This window comes from Solenopsis invicta, chromosome 15, assembly GCF_016802725.1.
Source record: "Solenopsis invicta isolate M01_SB chromosome 15, UNIL_Sinv_3.0, whole genome shotgun sequence".
Lineage (NCBI taxonomy): Eukaryota > Metazoa > Arthropoda > Insecta > Hymenoptera > Formicidae > Solenopsis > Solenopsis invicta.
Window position 1 is genome coordinate 9,176,023 of NC_052678.1, and position 14,011 is coordinate 9,190,033.

Consider the following 14,011-nt stretch of genomic DNA (forward strand, 5'->3'; position numbering starts at 1 on the left):
CCCGCGCGCCGGCCGCCGTCGGCCGCCGTTACGCAGTACAGCAACGATCGGGCAGTCTGTAGGTGCTGTAGGTCAAGCAGGACGGCGCGTAGTCATAACGCGTCGCGGCGCACTTCAATTCGCATCTTCATCGTCCCGTACGAGTCTCGAGAGTGCCGTGGCGTGTCGACAATAAAATGGGACTGTCGGACTTTCCTCAATACCCGTCGTGTCGGATACACGGTCGGAGACACGGTGTGCGAAGTTGTGTCGCGTTCAATCGTATTTCGCATTTTCTCCGTTGCCTCGTATTCCGAATTTTCGACGCGTAAATACCGGAAGTGCCGAAAACGGAAAAATCGTGTGTTCGTACCAAGTGTGAATCAAAAGAAGGAGGATCTTGGATCAGAGCAGCAGCCGAGATGGAGCTGGACGAAGCAACCAGCGGCGAACGGTGAGTCAATCTGTATTCGTATCTATTGTTTATTCGCTCCTACAACTCGGTATTCGCGCCTTGTCCCCATTCCTCATTGCATTCGCATAAATTATTGTCGGCATGGTGCGACGAAACAATCAATCGGTTGCGCGAAAGCCGTTAGGATCATAGGAAAAATTTGAAGTTGTGTATGCGCGCTCGGTTATACATTGACATCGTAGTGTATGTCCACGTTACAGAGATGGCGTCGTATCAGCTAAATTGCAGGCATGGCCACTCGAGCTTTTTTCTGGTAAGAATACTGACGATTAGAGAAGTCATATTCGCAAGAATATTTTAATTTTTATGTCAGAAATCGTCATTTTACACAAAAAGTGAAATAAAGATTAAAGAATTGAAAAATTATAATTTTAATTAAATTAAGATTATAATTCAAAGTTATCTCTATCAGAAAAATCAAAATATAGGCCAAAACGACCGTCCCATCCATAATGTCGTAGCTAGATGAATGTCCACTCGCTTTCGTGTCGAAAATCCCTGATGCAGAGGTTCGTAATTAGTTTCGAAAATATAAATTTCGAGAAAGTGCTGTAATCTCTCGTAAATTTCGCTTTATTCCCTTGAACAAAATTATTAAAAGTATCTAGAATTTTTGATCAAAGTTTGATTAAAGTTTATGTTGTATTAAATTATACTTTTTAACGTATAAGATGAATTGTGTATTATATGTAAATTATACTATGGAAAAGAACAAAAAAGGTAAAAATTTGAAAAAAAGAGAATCGCTGATTATAATTCAAGATTGTAGAAGATTGGTTTGCTTTTATCAAATAAAACTTTATTTGAAATCTTGAAATATATATATTGAAAGTACATATAAGTTCATATAAATAATTTCAAATTTGGCGAAGGTTTTACAACCATTTCCCACAAAAATGGAACAGCTTGTATTAAAAATCGATAAGAATCGTGAATAATAAAAATTACATTTAGATATATTTATATTCACATTTATTCTATCAATTTTTTTAACAATATTGATGCTCCAGCGCCACTCTTTGTCTTGAGATTTGCCTTTAAAGGTTTTAATTTAGACAATAATGTATGTGTAACATTTTCATTTTCATTTTCTATGAGAAGAATTAATAAGAAACAAGCTCTATTAAATTCCATCCACTTTTCCAATACTTTTGGCGTTAAGTGTGATATTAATATTTCTCCAAATGTACATTCGTTCTTTTTCAACAACTCTTTGTCATACTGAATAAGTTTTTTAAACATTATGTGTAATCCAGGATGTTCAACTACATTACACTCTGTGTCATTGTCCTTAATTTTTGAATCTATGACACTAATAAACTTGGCAATCGATTCGAATGCGGAATTTAGTTTTTCTCCTGATCCCACTTTTAATATCGCCAGGGTAGTCATAGCTATGCTGCCGTTGGATAACCACGTCGTTGGATCTGCAATTATAGTGTCAAAAAGCGGATCACGAATTGTTTCGAGGAGTTCCTTTTCCCTGATATCAGCTAGTTTTTTGCTCGTAGAATTGTTGTCACCTTGGCTCAAATATTCTACTATGGCTGGCGAAAAATAAAAAGATTTCCTTCTGGCTACAAGATACAATATAACACGTTTCCCATATTCATTCAGCGCAATGTTAACTAGATCTTCTTGCAGCTCGGACAATATTATTTTCTGCATGAGAACGGTGTCATCTACAGAATCAAAAAGCGCCAATAATATTATGTGACCGTGTTGCGACATGCAGATCGCCTTCACGTTTCCCTTGAGGGCTTTCATGATAATTTTTCTATCTTTGCTATTGCCATGCCATATACATTGTGTAGCGACTCTCGTTCCCATTTTCGTTTGAGACAGCATTATAATGTAAGATCGTAGCATAACTATTAGCTCGTTTCTATCTTCCACAGAACATTCACATAGGAATTCCCACAGAATCGTTTGCAGCAGTGTGGAACTGACAAAACCCTTGTTTAATATTCTAATTAGATTTGCTTTAACAGCGGACAGTGTAGCTAGTTTCATATCTATCGCGGTTTTGTATACGTCTGATAATGTTTTAACATCCTTGTCCTTTTCGAGCTTATATATGTCTCCATAAAATTCTTGCTTGAAATACATCTTATCGACGCTTGTACACCAAGTGTTATATGCTAACTCTAAAAGAGAGGCTGATATACTGTGACTCATCAATTTGACGATATTGCCGTAAAATCCAGAGATAACTTCATTCCTGGTTTCTTGAGAACTATATTTCAGGATAGCTTTTATGCAGTTTTTCGCATATTTAGATTGCAACATCTCTACAATGAGTGGTTTTATTTCCTGAAATATAGCTCCTCGAATGTGTGCCTCACAGTACTTGATTATACATTGAACTACTCTGGACATATCATGTGTAAATATCACTTTACTGTAATGGCTTTCCAACATATTGTGCAACGTTTGAGTTAACGTTATACGATCGGCAGGCTTACAGTCGGATCTACGTAATTTCTCGCTAAGCTTCTTAGCCTGAATAATTTTATCATATACAGTATCGTTATTCAATCTCTTAGCCTTACGTTTTTGTCTGAGCTCTTTTCTCTCCTTTTTCAGTTGGATCCAATCGGTTTTCTCGGTGGTCGTCTGATTTTTCTCCGATTTTAGATTATCCTTTTTTGTCTTCTTCCCATCTTCGGATTTCTGTCCAAGCTGTTTTTTCTCCTTCTTCAGTTTAAGCAAATTTATCTTTTCGATTGTAGCATTATTTTTCGCCACTTTTGTATTCTTTCCATTTGCATTCTTCTTTGAAGATGGTTTTATACTTTTACCTACAAAACAATCTTTTTATTTTTACATACCACGGTTTTTAAACTAGTTTTTTACTTTCTCGTTCTTACCGGTAGATTTATTATCCAGGGATTTCTCAAATCTCACTTTCTTTCTCTTTTTATTATCTTCTGTGTCATCTCCTGCTTTCAGATTATTAGCATCCAAACTCTTTCGCTTCATCTTTGAATGGATCTATAAAAGATAAATATTAGATGCAAACAGGATGCCAAATCTAAAAAAAAACTGTGAGTTCCATTTCTTTTATAATACATTTTACAAATACCAAAAATTTTCATTAAAAAATCAAATTTTATTTCTGTTTCTTCTGGTGAAAATTTTTCTCAGAATCTGTGTACAAATTGGAACGACCTTTCAATAATGCTAAGAAATTCATCTTTTGTTATAATTTTTTATTTGTGTGAATTTTGAAATATTCTAAGATTTCTTATTTTATAATTTCCAAAATATACTTTCAACTTTTGCAGATTGTATAATCAAAAATTATAGAATGAGAAATCTTTCAAATTTTGGGCTATTTCACAATTTATACATATGAAGAAGTTTAAAAAAGATGGAAACTTTCTCAACATTTCTGAAATGCTTCAATTCGTGTAATAAAAGTTTAGAGAAATTTTAGAATATTTCACAATTCATACGTATGAATAAGTCTAAAAAAGATATGGACTTTTACGATATTTTTGAAATCTTCAATTTGTATAAAAGATTTGAGAATAAGATATAAAATAATACAGAAATTTTTTAAAATTCTGAATGTTACATAAAAATTTAGGAAAATATATGAAGAATTATGAGAACTTTTCATCCCGATTAAAAACTTAACCTTACCGTAACCTCAATTCAGTTTCAACGCGAACTGTTTTCCAGTTTTAAATTCCTTCGTATTGATATCCGAAAATAATCGTAAAAAACGTTCGAATGCTCGAATAATATAATTGAAAAGAAGCTACCTAATAAATTTCGTCAAACTTCGCAACTTGACGCGCACAACAGTAAATCCAATCCTACCATATTACCACGTGGTTTATTCTATTCTCACGCGCATCTCCTGCGACCAGTGCAACTCGCAGATGTGCGTTGAAGCTAGTGCTATCAATATCCAGGAATTCTAAGTAGGTAATTTTATGGTTCTCCTCTGTGCTAAGTCAGGAATGAGGTGATAAATTGAGAAAAAATTTTTTAAATGAAAATAATACTTTCTTAAAATCAAATATTTTGATACAAGTATTTATTTGTTCTATTTATTTAAAAATATGTACTTTTAAGTTAATATATATATATATTAAAAAATTTGTCTTGAATATAAAAATAAGCTAATAATAAATATTTTCTACAACGGGAAGAAAAAAATACTTGATTAAAAATTATTTCTTTATTTATTTACATAAATATTTTAATTAAGGAATTTTTTAACTAAACAGCAAGTAAATGAACTATTAGGACCCATCGATTAAATAATTTTTTTGTGACAAGTAACTTTTTTGTCTTGAGTTTTTTTTTCTTAAAGTAAACAAGGCAGATAATCTTTCAGATGTCTTTGTTTATTTAATTTGTTTATTTACCTCACTTCTCGACAGCACTGTCTTTAATAAAACTCTATTTTCAAAAATTAGATGTTATTAAAGGAAAATATTTTTATAACTGTAATAACTTTTTATCGTTTTATAATTTAATAAAATAAAAAGTAATTATTATGTCATATTACATAACAAGATTTTGCAATCGGGACAAGTCATTTATTAACTGATTATTATGCATACGTTAAGGTATTCCGAATGATATTAACGTTTTTGCAGACACCGAAATCGTATAATAATTTTTTATTTCAAGACTTCTTTCTTAAAATTTCCTTGTGTTCAAAAATTCTTTTAAGAGAATTTCATTGTATTTAATAGATTCGGCATTCACAACATTTCGTAAATTGCATATCTCTAAAGAGATGCATTATTTGAGATAAATATAGTACATTTTAAGTGAAATAGAAAATGTAAATTGGCTATTATATTTTATATTTAAAATGCATCTGAAAAAAAATTTTTTTTGAATGAAGTCTTTTAACATTTAAAATTTTTACTTTTTTAAACAGACAAATTTGCAATTTTTTAATGAATATGTAATGCGATTGAAACCGATGACGAAGCTATACAAAGTTTACAGAGAAAAACAAGGTAACGTGGAAAGTTGTTTTCTAAATTAACGGATACGGATTGTTAAAATTCTTTGAAAATAGAAAATCTTAATATTGCAAACACTTAATTGAAATAACAGAGAAGAATTAAAAATTACGATTTCAGCAATTTTTGCTTATAGAATTAACAGTAAATCATGCCACCAGTGTTAAAGCGTTATTCTTAATGGTACATAAAACCATTTTATATTTTGCATTTTCATTCTAACTATTTTGAATTATTTATTTCAAGTAAGTTCGGACATCTACTTTTCCTTCGCACACTTTTCTCTACCGCGATGATTGATCTGCGCGCGCCCAGTGAAGTCGAGTATCGTTTCGATATCTCGAGACTCGATTCTCGATCGATTATACGTTATCGCGGCCAGTCACGAAATACGCCTCGACACGGCGACGAGTTGCTTCGTGTTTCTGGCGCGGCTGTAATCGTCGTCTGAGAGCGAGTTAGGCGCGTGAAAAATTAGCCCGGGTGCCGCTTTGCACGGTGCAACCTGGTGCAACCATCCGCGCGCGACCATCGCAGACCCGACGATCTGTTTTTTCGTACGACCGAAACCGGATCCACCCCTCGCAGAGATCTCTCTCACGTCAATCGCCCGCTTTGAAGCTGGGCGCTGAGAGCGCAACTTATGCACGAGCATCGTCGTCAGGTACGTGCCGTTGGTGCTACATTTTCCAATATTCGAATATAAATCCGATATGATTTGAAATATCTTGAGCGTGGCGGGGAGGGGGGAGGGGGAAAGAGAGAGCATAGCTCGATTATCTTTTCCTTTTAAATCTTCGGACCGAGAGCGCGAACAGATGCGAGATAATCGACGCGTCCGGCGAAGACGGACATTTAACGGCAATTTAACGCAATCCCGCTTCCGCGGCTGCTTCGATATCGCGGCAGCTGCCCTTCGCAGCTAGGTCTCTAGCTCCGCCCCTGGTTTCGGCCGAGCTAGACGAAGGGAAGAACGCGCGCGCGGGAAGCCGCCGCATCAGATTCCCGAGACGTCCACCTTGAGAGCCAGGCGGCAGCGGAACGCGGAGCGTGTCGCGCCTCGGTATATTTATTTTTAACCCGGATTTGAGCCGTGCGTAGTTTAACACAGGCGTGCGAAACGACCGAGAGCCGCGTACGTATACCGGCGACGACGCGCGCGGTGCATCGCGCGGCTAGATGAGAGAGTGCGTCGACGAAATCGAGAAGACTCCGGCGCGGCGTGGTGAAGGGGAAGCCGATCGATCACATAACGAGAAGAGGAAAGAGAAAGAAAGAGGGTGGGGGAGGGAGCGCAACAGGTGAGAAAACGTGGCGGCGGCCGCATCAGCTGATCGCGCCGGGCGGCATTTACTCGTTTATTCGGGAGGTTACTGTTGCGCTACTCTGCCAATAGGGAGGTGCTACTCGTAGCCCGGTGGATCGCATTCCTGCCCGTAGGTCGTCGTTCGCCGAGATCAGCAACGCGGCGCGGCGGCGTGTTGCTGATCGCACGCGACAGCTTCTCCCTGTCACGTGGCCACGTTCCACAGATGTTTCTTGTAGCATTTCCGAGATAGATCTAGAGATAAGCCTTGTAATTCTCTCTCTCAATCGCACACGTTGTTCCATCGCGTCGAAGGCTGTATACCGTGCACGAAGTTATTTAGATATAAAAACGTGATATGTTCCTGGTTTGTTACGTAAATATTTTGACTGGCGTTATATTATTAATGGCTTGAGTAATTGATATATTTTTTCAAGTAAATTTAATTTAACTTAATGGCTTATAATTTATATTAACTTGTTACATTAAAAGTTCACCATCACTATCATCATTATTGTTAAAGTTACATGAACAAAAAACTAGTTAAAAAGTTATGTTAAGATTAAACGAACTTAAATTAAATTAAAAGTTAATTTTGAAAAGCATTTTATTTACATTCAATTAGAAATTTGCAAATTTTTAGTCAAAATAATTTATCAATATTTATCATTAATATTTATCAAATTTAATATTTTATTTATAAATTAAATTTATATGACATAACGGAGAAATATTGTTTTTTTTATGGGAATTTTTTATGAACATTTTTTAAGAATTTTCAGTTAATGTAAGAAAGCATACAGTTTTTTAAAAAAATTGTGCAATATGCAATATACAATTAACACACATATTTCTTTTAGAAGCAAAAATGTGTTTTTTTATACTAATTGATTTATCTCATTATTCTGAATAAGAATAAAAGTAAGATACAATTATAAAGAAATTAATAATTTACGAGACATTTTATATTTTATATCGAAATATATAGTATGATAAAATATGTAAAATATCTCGTAAAATATTTCGTATTATTATTGATTTTTTGAACTTTATATTTTTCTTAATATTTTTATATAATTAGAGGAACCATAAATATTAAAAAAATCATATATATATATATATATATATATATATATATATATATAAAATTATATAATTCTATTAAAAAATGATCTTTATATGACTGTAAAATTTATTTCTTTCGAAAATTAATTTTATCATTATTTATTCTCTTTTAGACCATTTTATAATTTTGTCAGAAACGTTCTTTCGTATCTTTGATACTTTCGAGATATCAACAATAGACAAATTAGATTAAATACAGTATACTCGTATATTAAAGATTCGAATTTGACAACAGATCTGAGAAAATTTAATGAATGATTTTGATAAAGAATGATTTTGATAAAGAATGAATGATTTTGAAAGAAATAATAAAATAAATGGAAAGTCAAGAATAAAATTTTGGCGGAGGCTTTGTTTTTTAATTATAATATTTATGTGAATATTTGAATATTAAAAAATCGAAAATTAAGAATAACAATTTTAATAGAAATTTTATTGTCTTATAATAATATATAAATATTCACTTGTTTTAGTCACTTTCTATGTGAATATTTGAACATTTATAATCGCAATTTATAGTCGCAATTTTGTAATTTTTAATTTTTGTCTTATTTTATTATTCAGAATCTTAAATTTTATTTTATCTGTTACCAAACATCATACATATATAGTAATATTAAAATTTTTATTGATTCAATATGAAAAAAATCGATTCTTTGTAGATATACAATGTATAAACATATATATTTCTATATAACCAAATATTACTGTTTAACTAATTTTGCTAACAACACGTCAATTTTCACCATTTTCAAATAGGCACTAATAACGAGTATTTGTTTGCTTTGAGCACAAAACTCAATGTGTTAACAAATATACACAATGACACATCTATCGTGTTTACAGATTAATAGCGAAGGAATTGTGCGAATTCACTCTTGTCAATTTAACGTGAGTAGTAAATGATGTAGTAAATGAAAATCGAAGCCACAAAGAAACGGTACACGTGTGACGCGTTGATTGTTTACTTTGATATAAACGTCTAAAGCGGACAACCTGTGCGTTCACACACGGCGACACTCGTCGATGTTATACGACCGTCGTGGATGAAGTAACGCACGTTGGCGTCACAGTGTTGTCGCAACCGTGTGATAACTGCTTTTCCGTTTCGCGGAAAAAGCACTTGACTTAACAATTATATTTTACCACCCGCGAAACGAAAAACATTTCAGAGAAGTGTCCATCGTTGTGCAGCGGCGATAAATAAAGATTTGACATCAACCGACAAAAATGCTATTTTATTGTAATTATTCTAACGAGGGGCAATTGCTCTTGCGTTAACAAGCAACTTTACAAGTGTCACACGCCAAATTTTTTTGAACTTTGATTTAATAATGATAATGAGATATCAAAAGGCAATTTTTTGTACAAAAAATACCTGCTCGATATTAATCGTAGTTTATAGACGGTGTCTTATTTTCCAGCTTAATAGTAGGGCATTTCGAACATGGACACAAGATCATTATAAGGCAGCAACATTTACTTATACGAAAAGAACGATTTTACTAAAGTATCTAAACAGTTAGCTGGGTACAATTCTGAAATTAATTTTATTGGACTATAAAATAATTATAATGGATTTTCCGAAGTATGATGAGATTTTGTTGAGTAACGTTGTACAAATTTTTGACGTTCTAGCAATCAGTTTGAGAGGGCAACATAATTATTTTGATGATCTAACAAAATAATGTGTTTTATTGCATCAGCTTTTGAAAAATTGAGGGTGAACACATGACAGTAGAAGCTTTTTGTCACCTCGTAAGTTAATCCGTGGGACGTAAGATCGCTTCCTCTACTGGCGTAACGTTAATTCCGCTTTGCGATGACAAGTCCTTCTCTTCTCTTCCAAATTCATTTTACAATACATTTTATCTCATTCGGTGAGCTTTTCGTCGTTCTCCACGCACGAGCGGCTCACGCGGTGATCTTCGCACGCGGATCACGTCGTGGACGCGCGGTTCGACTTGATTCGTGTACGTGAAATACTTACGAAAACTCAGAAAGAGCGGGGAATCCTCGAGGCCAGAAATTATGAAGGATGCAACGCGCTCTTCCTGCGCAATGTACGTATGTCTCGTGCAATCGCAGAAGAATCGCGTTGTCTTCCTTCTCGTTGAATCGCCCTTGTCACGAGCTTGTCGTCGAGCGAGTAGATTACCTTTCGCTTGATATCGAGTTGATATGTCTCGGAAATAATAAAAATAATGAAATACAATAGAATTGAATTCGCTGCTGATAACGTCCCATTAGGATTTTAAATGTCCGATTTTTGCAGCGGATGCTTTACACGATCCGCACGCGTATTGACCTTTGTGCAAATTGCGAAATTGAAATTCCACAGCATCGATAATTCATGACTTTGCGGAGAGAAGGCGAAAGGATATTCTTTAAGATATTTTCTAACATCTCTACAATCTCTTCTGAATGCGAAGAAATAACGTCATTGTTTGCTTTAATAGCTAATTTAAAGAGTTGAATTACCGAAGCTTCTACTCTTGTTACTTCCTATTTTCGCACCGTCAAGATATTTTTGTTGAATATGAATAATTTGTTGTAATCAAAACAAAGTACATCTTTAAAAAAAGATTTCTTTGAAAATTACAAAATTATCGTATTTTATCGTTATTCCTTTTTCTCTTCGCGTTGTCAATTGATTCTCTAACTGCTCGCTGTATTTATATCATAAAATTGAAAATTACATATTTTTAAACATTGTACTTTGATTTTACATTTTGAGTACGGTACAATAATATGTAAAACTATGTGTGGTTTCATTATTAAACATTTGCTATTTGAACTTCTGCTAATTTAAAAGTCAAGTTAAAGGAAATGATATTTTAAAATACTAAACTTGGTATGGACATAATTATTAAGAAACATGACTACTGATTATGAATTCAAATCTTGTTTTACTTCATAATGATTTGCACAAGTACATTTCTTCACAAATATAGTTTGATGTATTGTACTTATGTATATAAGTGTAATTAAATATAATTGTGTCCGTGTAACAGGCTGAACTGAACTAAAAAGAATTACGTATGAACAGTGAAAATTAGTATGTAGTATAGTTCAATATATAATCAGAAAATTACAGAAGAATGATCGAAATGTGTACGCGAATTACTTGAACATATATTTTTATATTTGATGTGTATATAATGTTATTGGAAAGAAATGTCGAAAATAAATATCAATATCTATTACAAATTTTTAATATCTTAGCAGTAAAAAATCTCGATCGAACATAATTAAAATTTAGATTTTGAAATTAATTTTCTTCCGTGCGCGGAAAACTTCCATACACCACGATAATTACACGTATGTACCTAGCAAATAATAAATTGGAATCAATTTTAACATTTCTTGAATTAGATTGTTTAACTTTATAGTTTTAGTTAAATTATTAACAACATTGTGTAACAGTGACCTATAAAAGTGATTAAAATAAACTCAAACTGAACGTAATTTAACTTTACGTATTTAACGACTCTACGTAAATTAACAGTGTGAATATGAAGTTCGTGCTATTGCTTATGTTCAAAAGACAAAGCAGATCAATAAATTCTCTGTGATTCTTTAATATGCTTGGTTTTTTCCTTTAGTTCTTCGCAGGATCTAAGTATGGAAATTAGTCATAATGAAGAATCGCACTAAACGCTCACTGATTTGCTCTGTCTATTGAACGTACCCATCGACGATGATATTTTGCTGTTGCTGCGACATACACTCGCAGTCTGTGTGATATAAAAAATGATAAAAAAAAACAACAGTGCAACACTTTATGATAAGATTATTTAGAAAAAGATTAACAGTCACGTTGCTTTAGTCGTCACATTATTCATCGCACAGTATAATTTGAATGTAATCACGCCCAACTTTTTATTGATATTAACAAAAATGTAAAAAGCTCACGTTTCTCGAGTTGGTCATGCCTTTGATAATCTGTTTTGAAATTTTCATTATAATCGTTTGAAGTTGATTACGATCTCTAAATTGTGTTGATAAAAATTGAAATTTATTTCGTAACACAAATTCTTCCGGGTATGCAAAACTCAGGGACAACTTGTCGACCGAATATTACTTCATGAATAACTTTATGAGTGACATATCATTAAAAAGAATCGAGATAATGTTTTCTTTTCGTTGATTTTTACGATTGTAAATGAATAATTGTTTCTTTAATCAATTAATATAAAATAGGTTTTTTGCGGTTTCCTTTTAAACATGTCAAAATAATATTTGTACGCTATTAAAGTTTAGCCACGTACGCATTTGACTTTAAAATTTGGTTTCTGTTTTGGAGAGAATCTCATTCTTAATCGTTAATATATCCTGTTGAGTATCTAATGGAGTTAGTCTCTTCAGAAAATTTTGTGCATGTCAACAAGGTCGTGGCGAACGATTGTGACACACGTCGCATACGAAAACTGTTCGTAAAACTCACCTCGGTAAAGATCACCGAGCCTCGTCCACTACAATCTGCTTCCGACGAATTGCTTGGCAAAAAAAATTCAATTAAGATTGGCTACCTCGACAGATGAACATAGAACGTTACTTTGTACGACACGTTCACGAAATTGTGCAACGAACGTGATCGCACTGTATTCTTCGAGCTTCGCCAATAGCCCGTACAGCACCTCGATATTACTAGGCCAAGGCCGTAAACGTGTACGAAATGACGCGACATGCCGATCTACATCCCGTGTTTTGCGGCAGGATCGTCGACCCCCTTGCTACCTATAAACCTGCCTTTCCTGTAGACCTCCGCTGTTTTCTTCGATCGTGTACCGTTCGTTAGAGAGATTTTGCATTTTTGTAACGCCTAGCGAAGAAAAGTCCTCCGGTATGTGCTAACGAGTAAAGGAACTCTTGTACCTTGAGAATAATGTAGGGTAAAACTGGGACAGTTGGTTAGAAGAAAAGAGAAAACTGGTATACATTTGCGGTTGAATGTTGGGGAAGAAAAAGATGCTAGAGTTATGTAGGGAAGGAACAGAGAGATCATTGTGAGCCGAGTCAGATGAGAACGTCGCTTCTATTTTGTTTTTCATCATAACGTTTTACTGACTATGCTCATATATGTTTGCATGGTTCAAAATGAGATTTAATTTTGTGAATTTTTTTTGTAAAAAAAAAAACGAAAAGATAAAGGAGTCGTATTTATTTCTTTTTAAAAATCATACTTTTCTATATTGGACATTTAAGTTTTATCAAAAAATAATATAAAATTACATTGCTGTTTAATTTTTGCTCATTTTAGAAACGACGTTTATTATTGCTCTCACAGGATTAATCAGGAAACAAAATGACACAAACTTTATAAATATTTTATCGATTTCAGTAGCTAGTATTTATAGAGAGAATAGAATGTCTCATGAGCCGCATATGTGCATTTGTTAAGAGCGATGGTTTAAAAATGTAAAAATTAAGGAGTGTGTGAAGTTAGCATCTCAAGTGTGAGCATCTCGCGATTAAACTGCGTATTAATTAGCATCCAGCATAGTTGCATAGTTCTTGATAAGTTTTAACAACAGTTTTGTCAAATTTATTATAAAATCGCGGTTTTAAGAAATGAGATGCTAACTTCTGACAATGTCAAATAGCATCTCATAGTATCTTGAATCTTTAACGGTGGGAGAGTAAAAATCCGTGGAGTTTTGAAGTCTGGATAGGTTCAGTGAATAATTCTGACAATTAAAATCCAATAATTATAAGTAATTAGTATAAGAAATGTACAATAGTGAGGTGCTACAGTTCTGGCACGAGTTTTGGGCTGTACAAAAGTTTTAAATGACGAATTACATCCCCACACACAAGCTCGTGAAGAGTTATGACAGTTAGCGCACTTCTAATAATTAGAAAAATTATTATGAACACAAAATTCACACGACAGGGAGATGCTGTGACACTGCCGCGAGACGCTGGTTTTTTTCAAAAAGTTTTGTGTACGAAAAAAATATTTTTCCTACAGTTCTCAACATATTAAAGCAACTTCGAAGAGTTCCGGTTGATTCCGTTACTAATTAATTAATAAAAAATTAATAATTTTTGAAAAAACTTAAATACATTCAGAACTAGATAAAAAATATTTTTTTGTATACAGAACTCTTGAATACAGACCAACGTCTC

General features: G+C 33.6%; 2 protein-coding genes across 3 annotated transcripts in view; one reads left to right on the forward strand and one right to left on the reverse strand.

The window, feature by feature from the left end:
- Nucleotides 1-1,256: 1,256 nt before the first annotated feature.
- LOC105193083 (pumilio homolog 3) lies at nucleotides 1,257-10,020 on the reverse strand. 2 transcript variants are annotated; one of them, XM_011157413.3, is made up of 3 exons: nucleotides 9,870-10,020; nucleotides 3,325-3,448; nucleotides 1,257-3,255 (listed from the first exon to the last, which is right to left on the reverse strand). In XM_011157413.3, the coding sequence occupies exons 2-3, from the start codon at nucleotides 3,434-3,436 to the stop codon at nucleotides 1,427-1,429; spliced, it is 1,941 nt and encodes a 646-aa protein (XP_011155715.1). In that variant the 5' UTR covers nucleotides 3,437-3,448; nucleotides 9,870-10,020; the 3' UTR covers nucleotides 1,257-1,426. The 2 variants fall into 2 exon arrangements, with proteins under 2 accessions (XP_011155715.1, XP_011155713.1); XM_011157411.3 differs by lacking the exon at nucleotides 9,870-10,020 and adding an exon at nucleotides 4,103-4,340.
- Nucleotides 5,883-14,011, forward strand: part of LOC105205885 (elongation of very long chain fatty acids protein AAEL008004) — a 59,819-nt gene continuing 51,690 nt past the window's right edge. The window contains exon 1 of the mRNA XM_026138543.2: nucleotides 5,883-6,112. The gene's annotated coding sequence lies outside the window, so the exon portion shown is untranslated. The remainder of the gene's footprint in view (nucleotides 6,113-14,011) is intronic.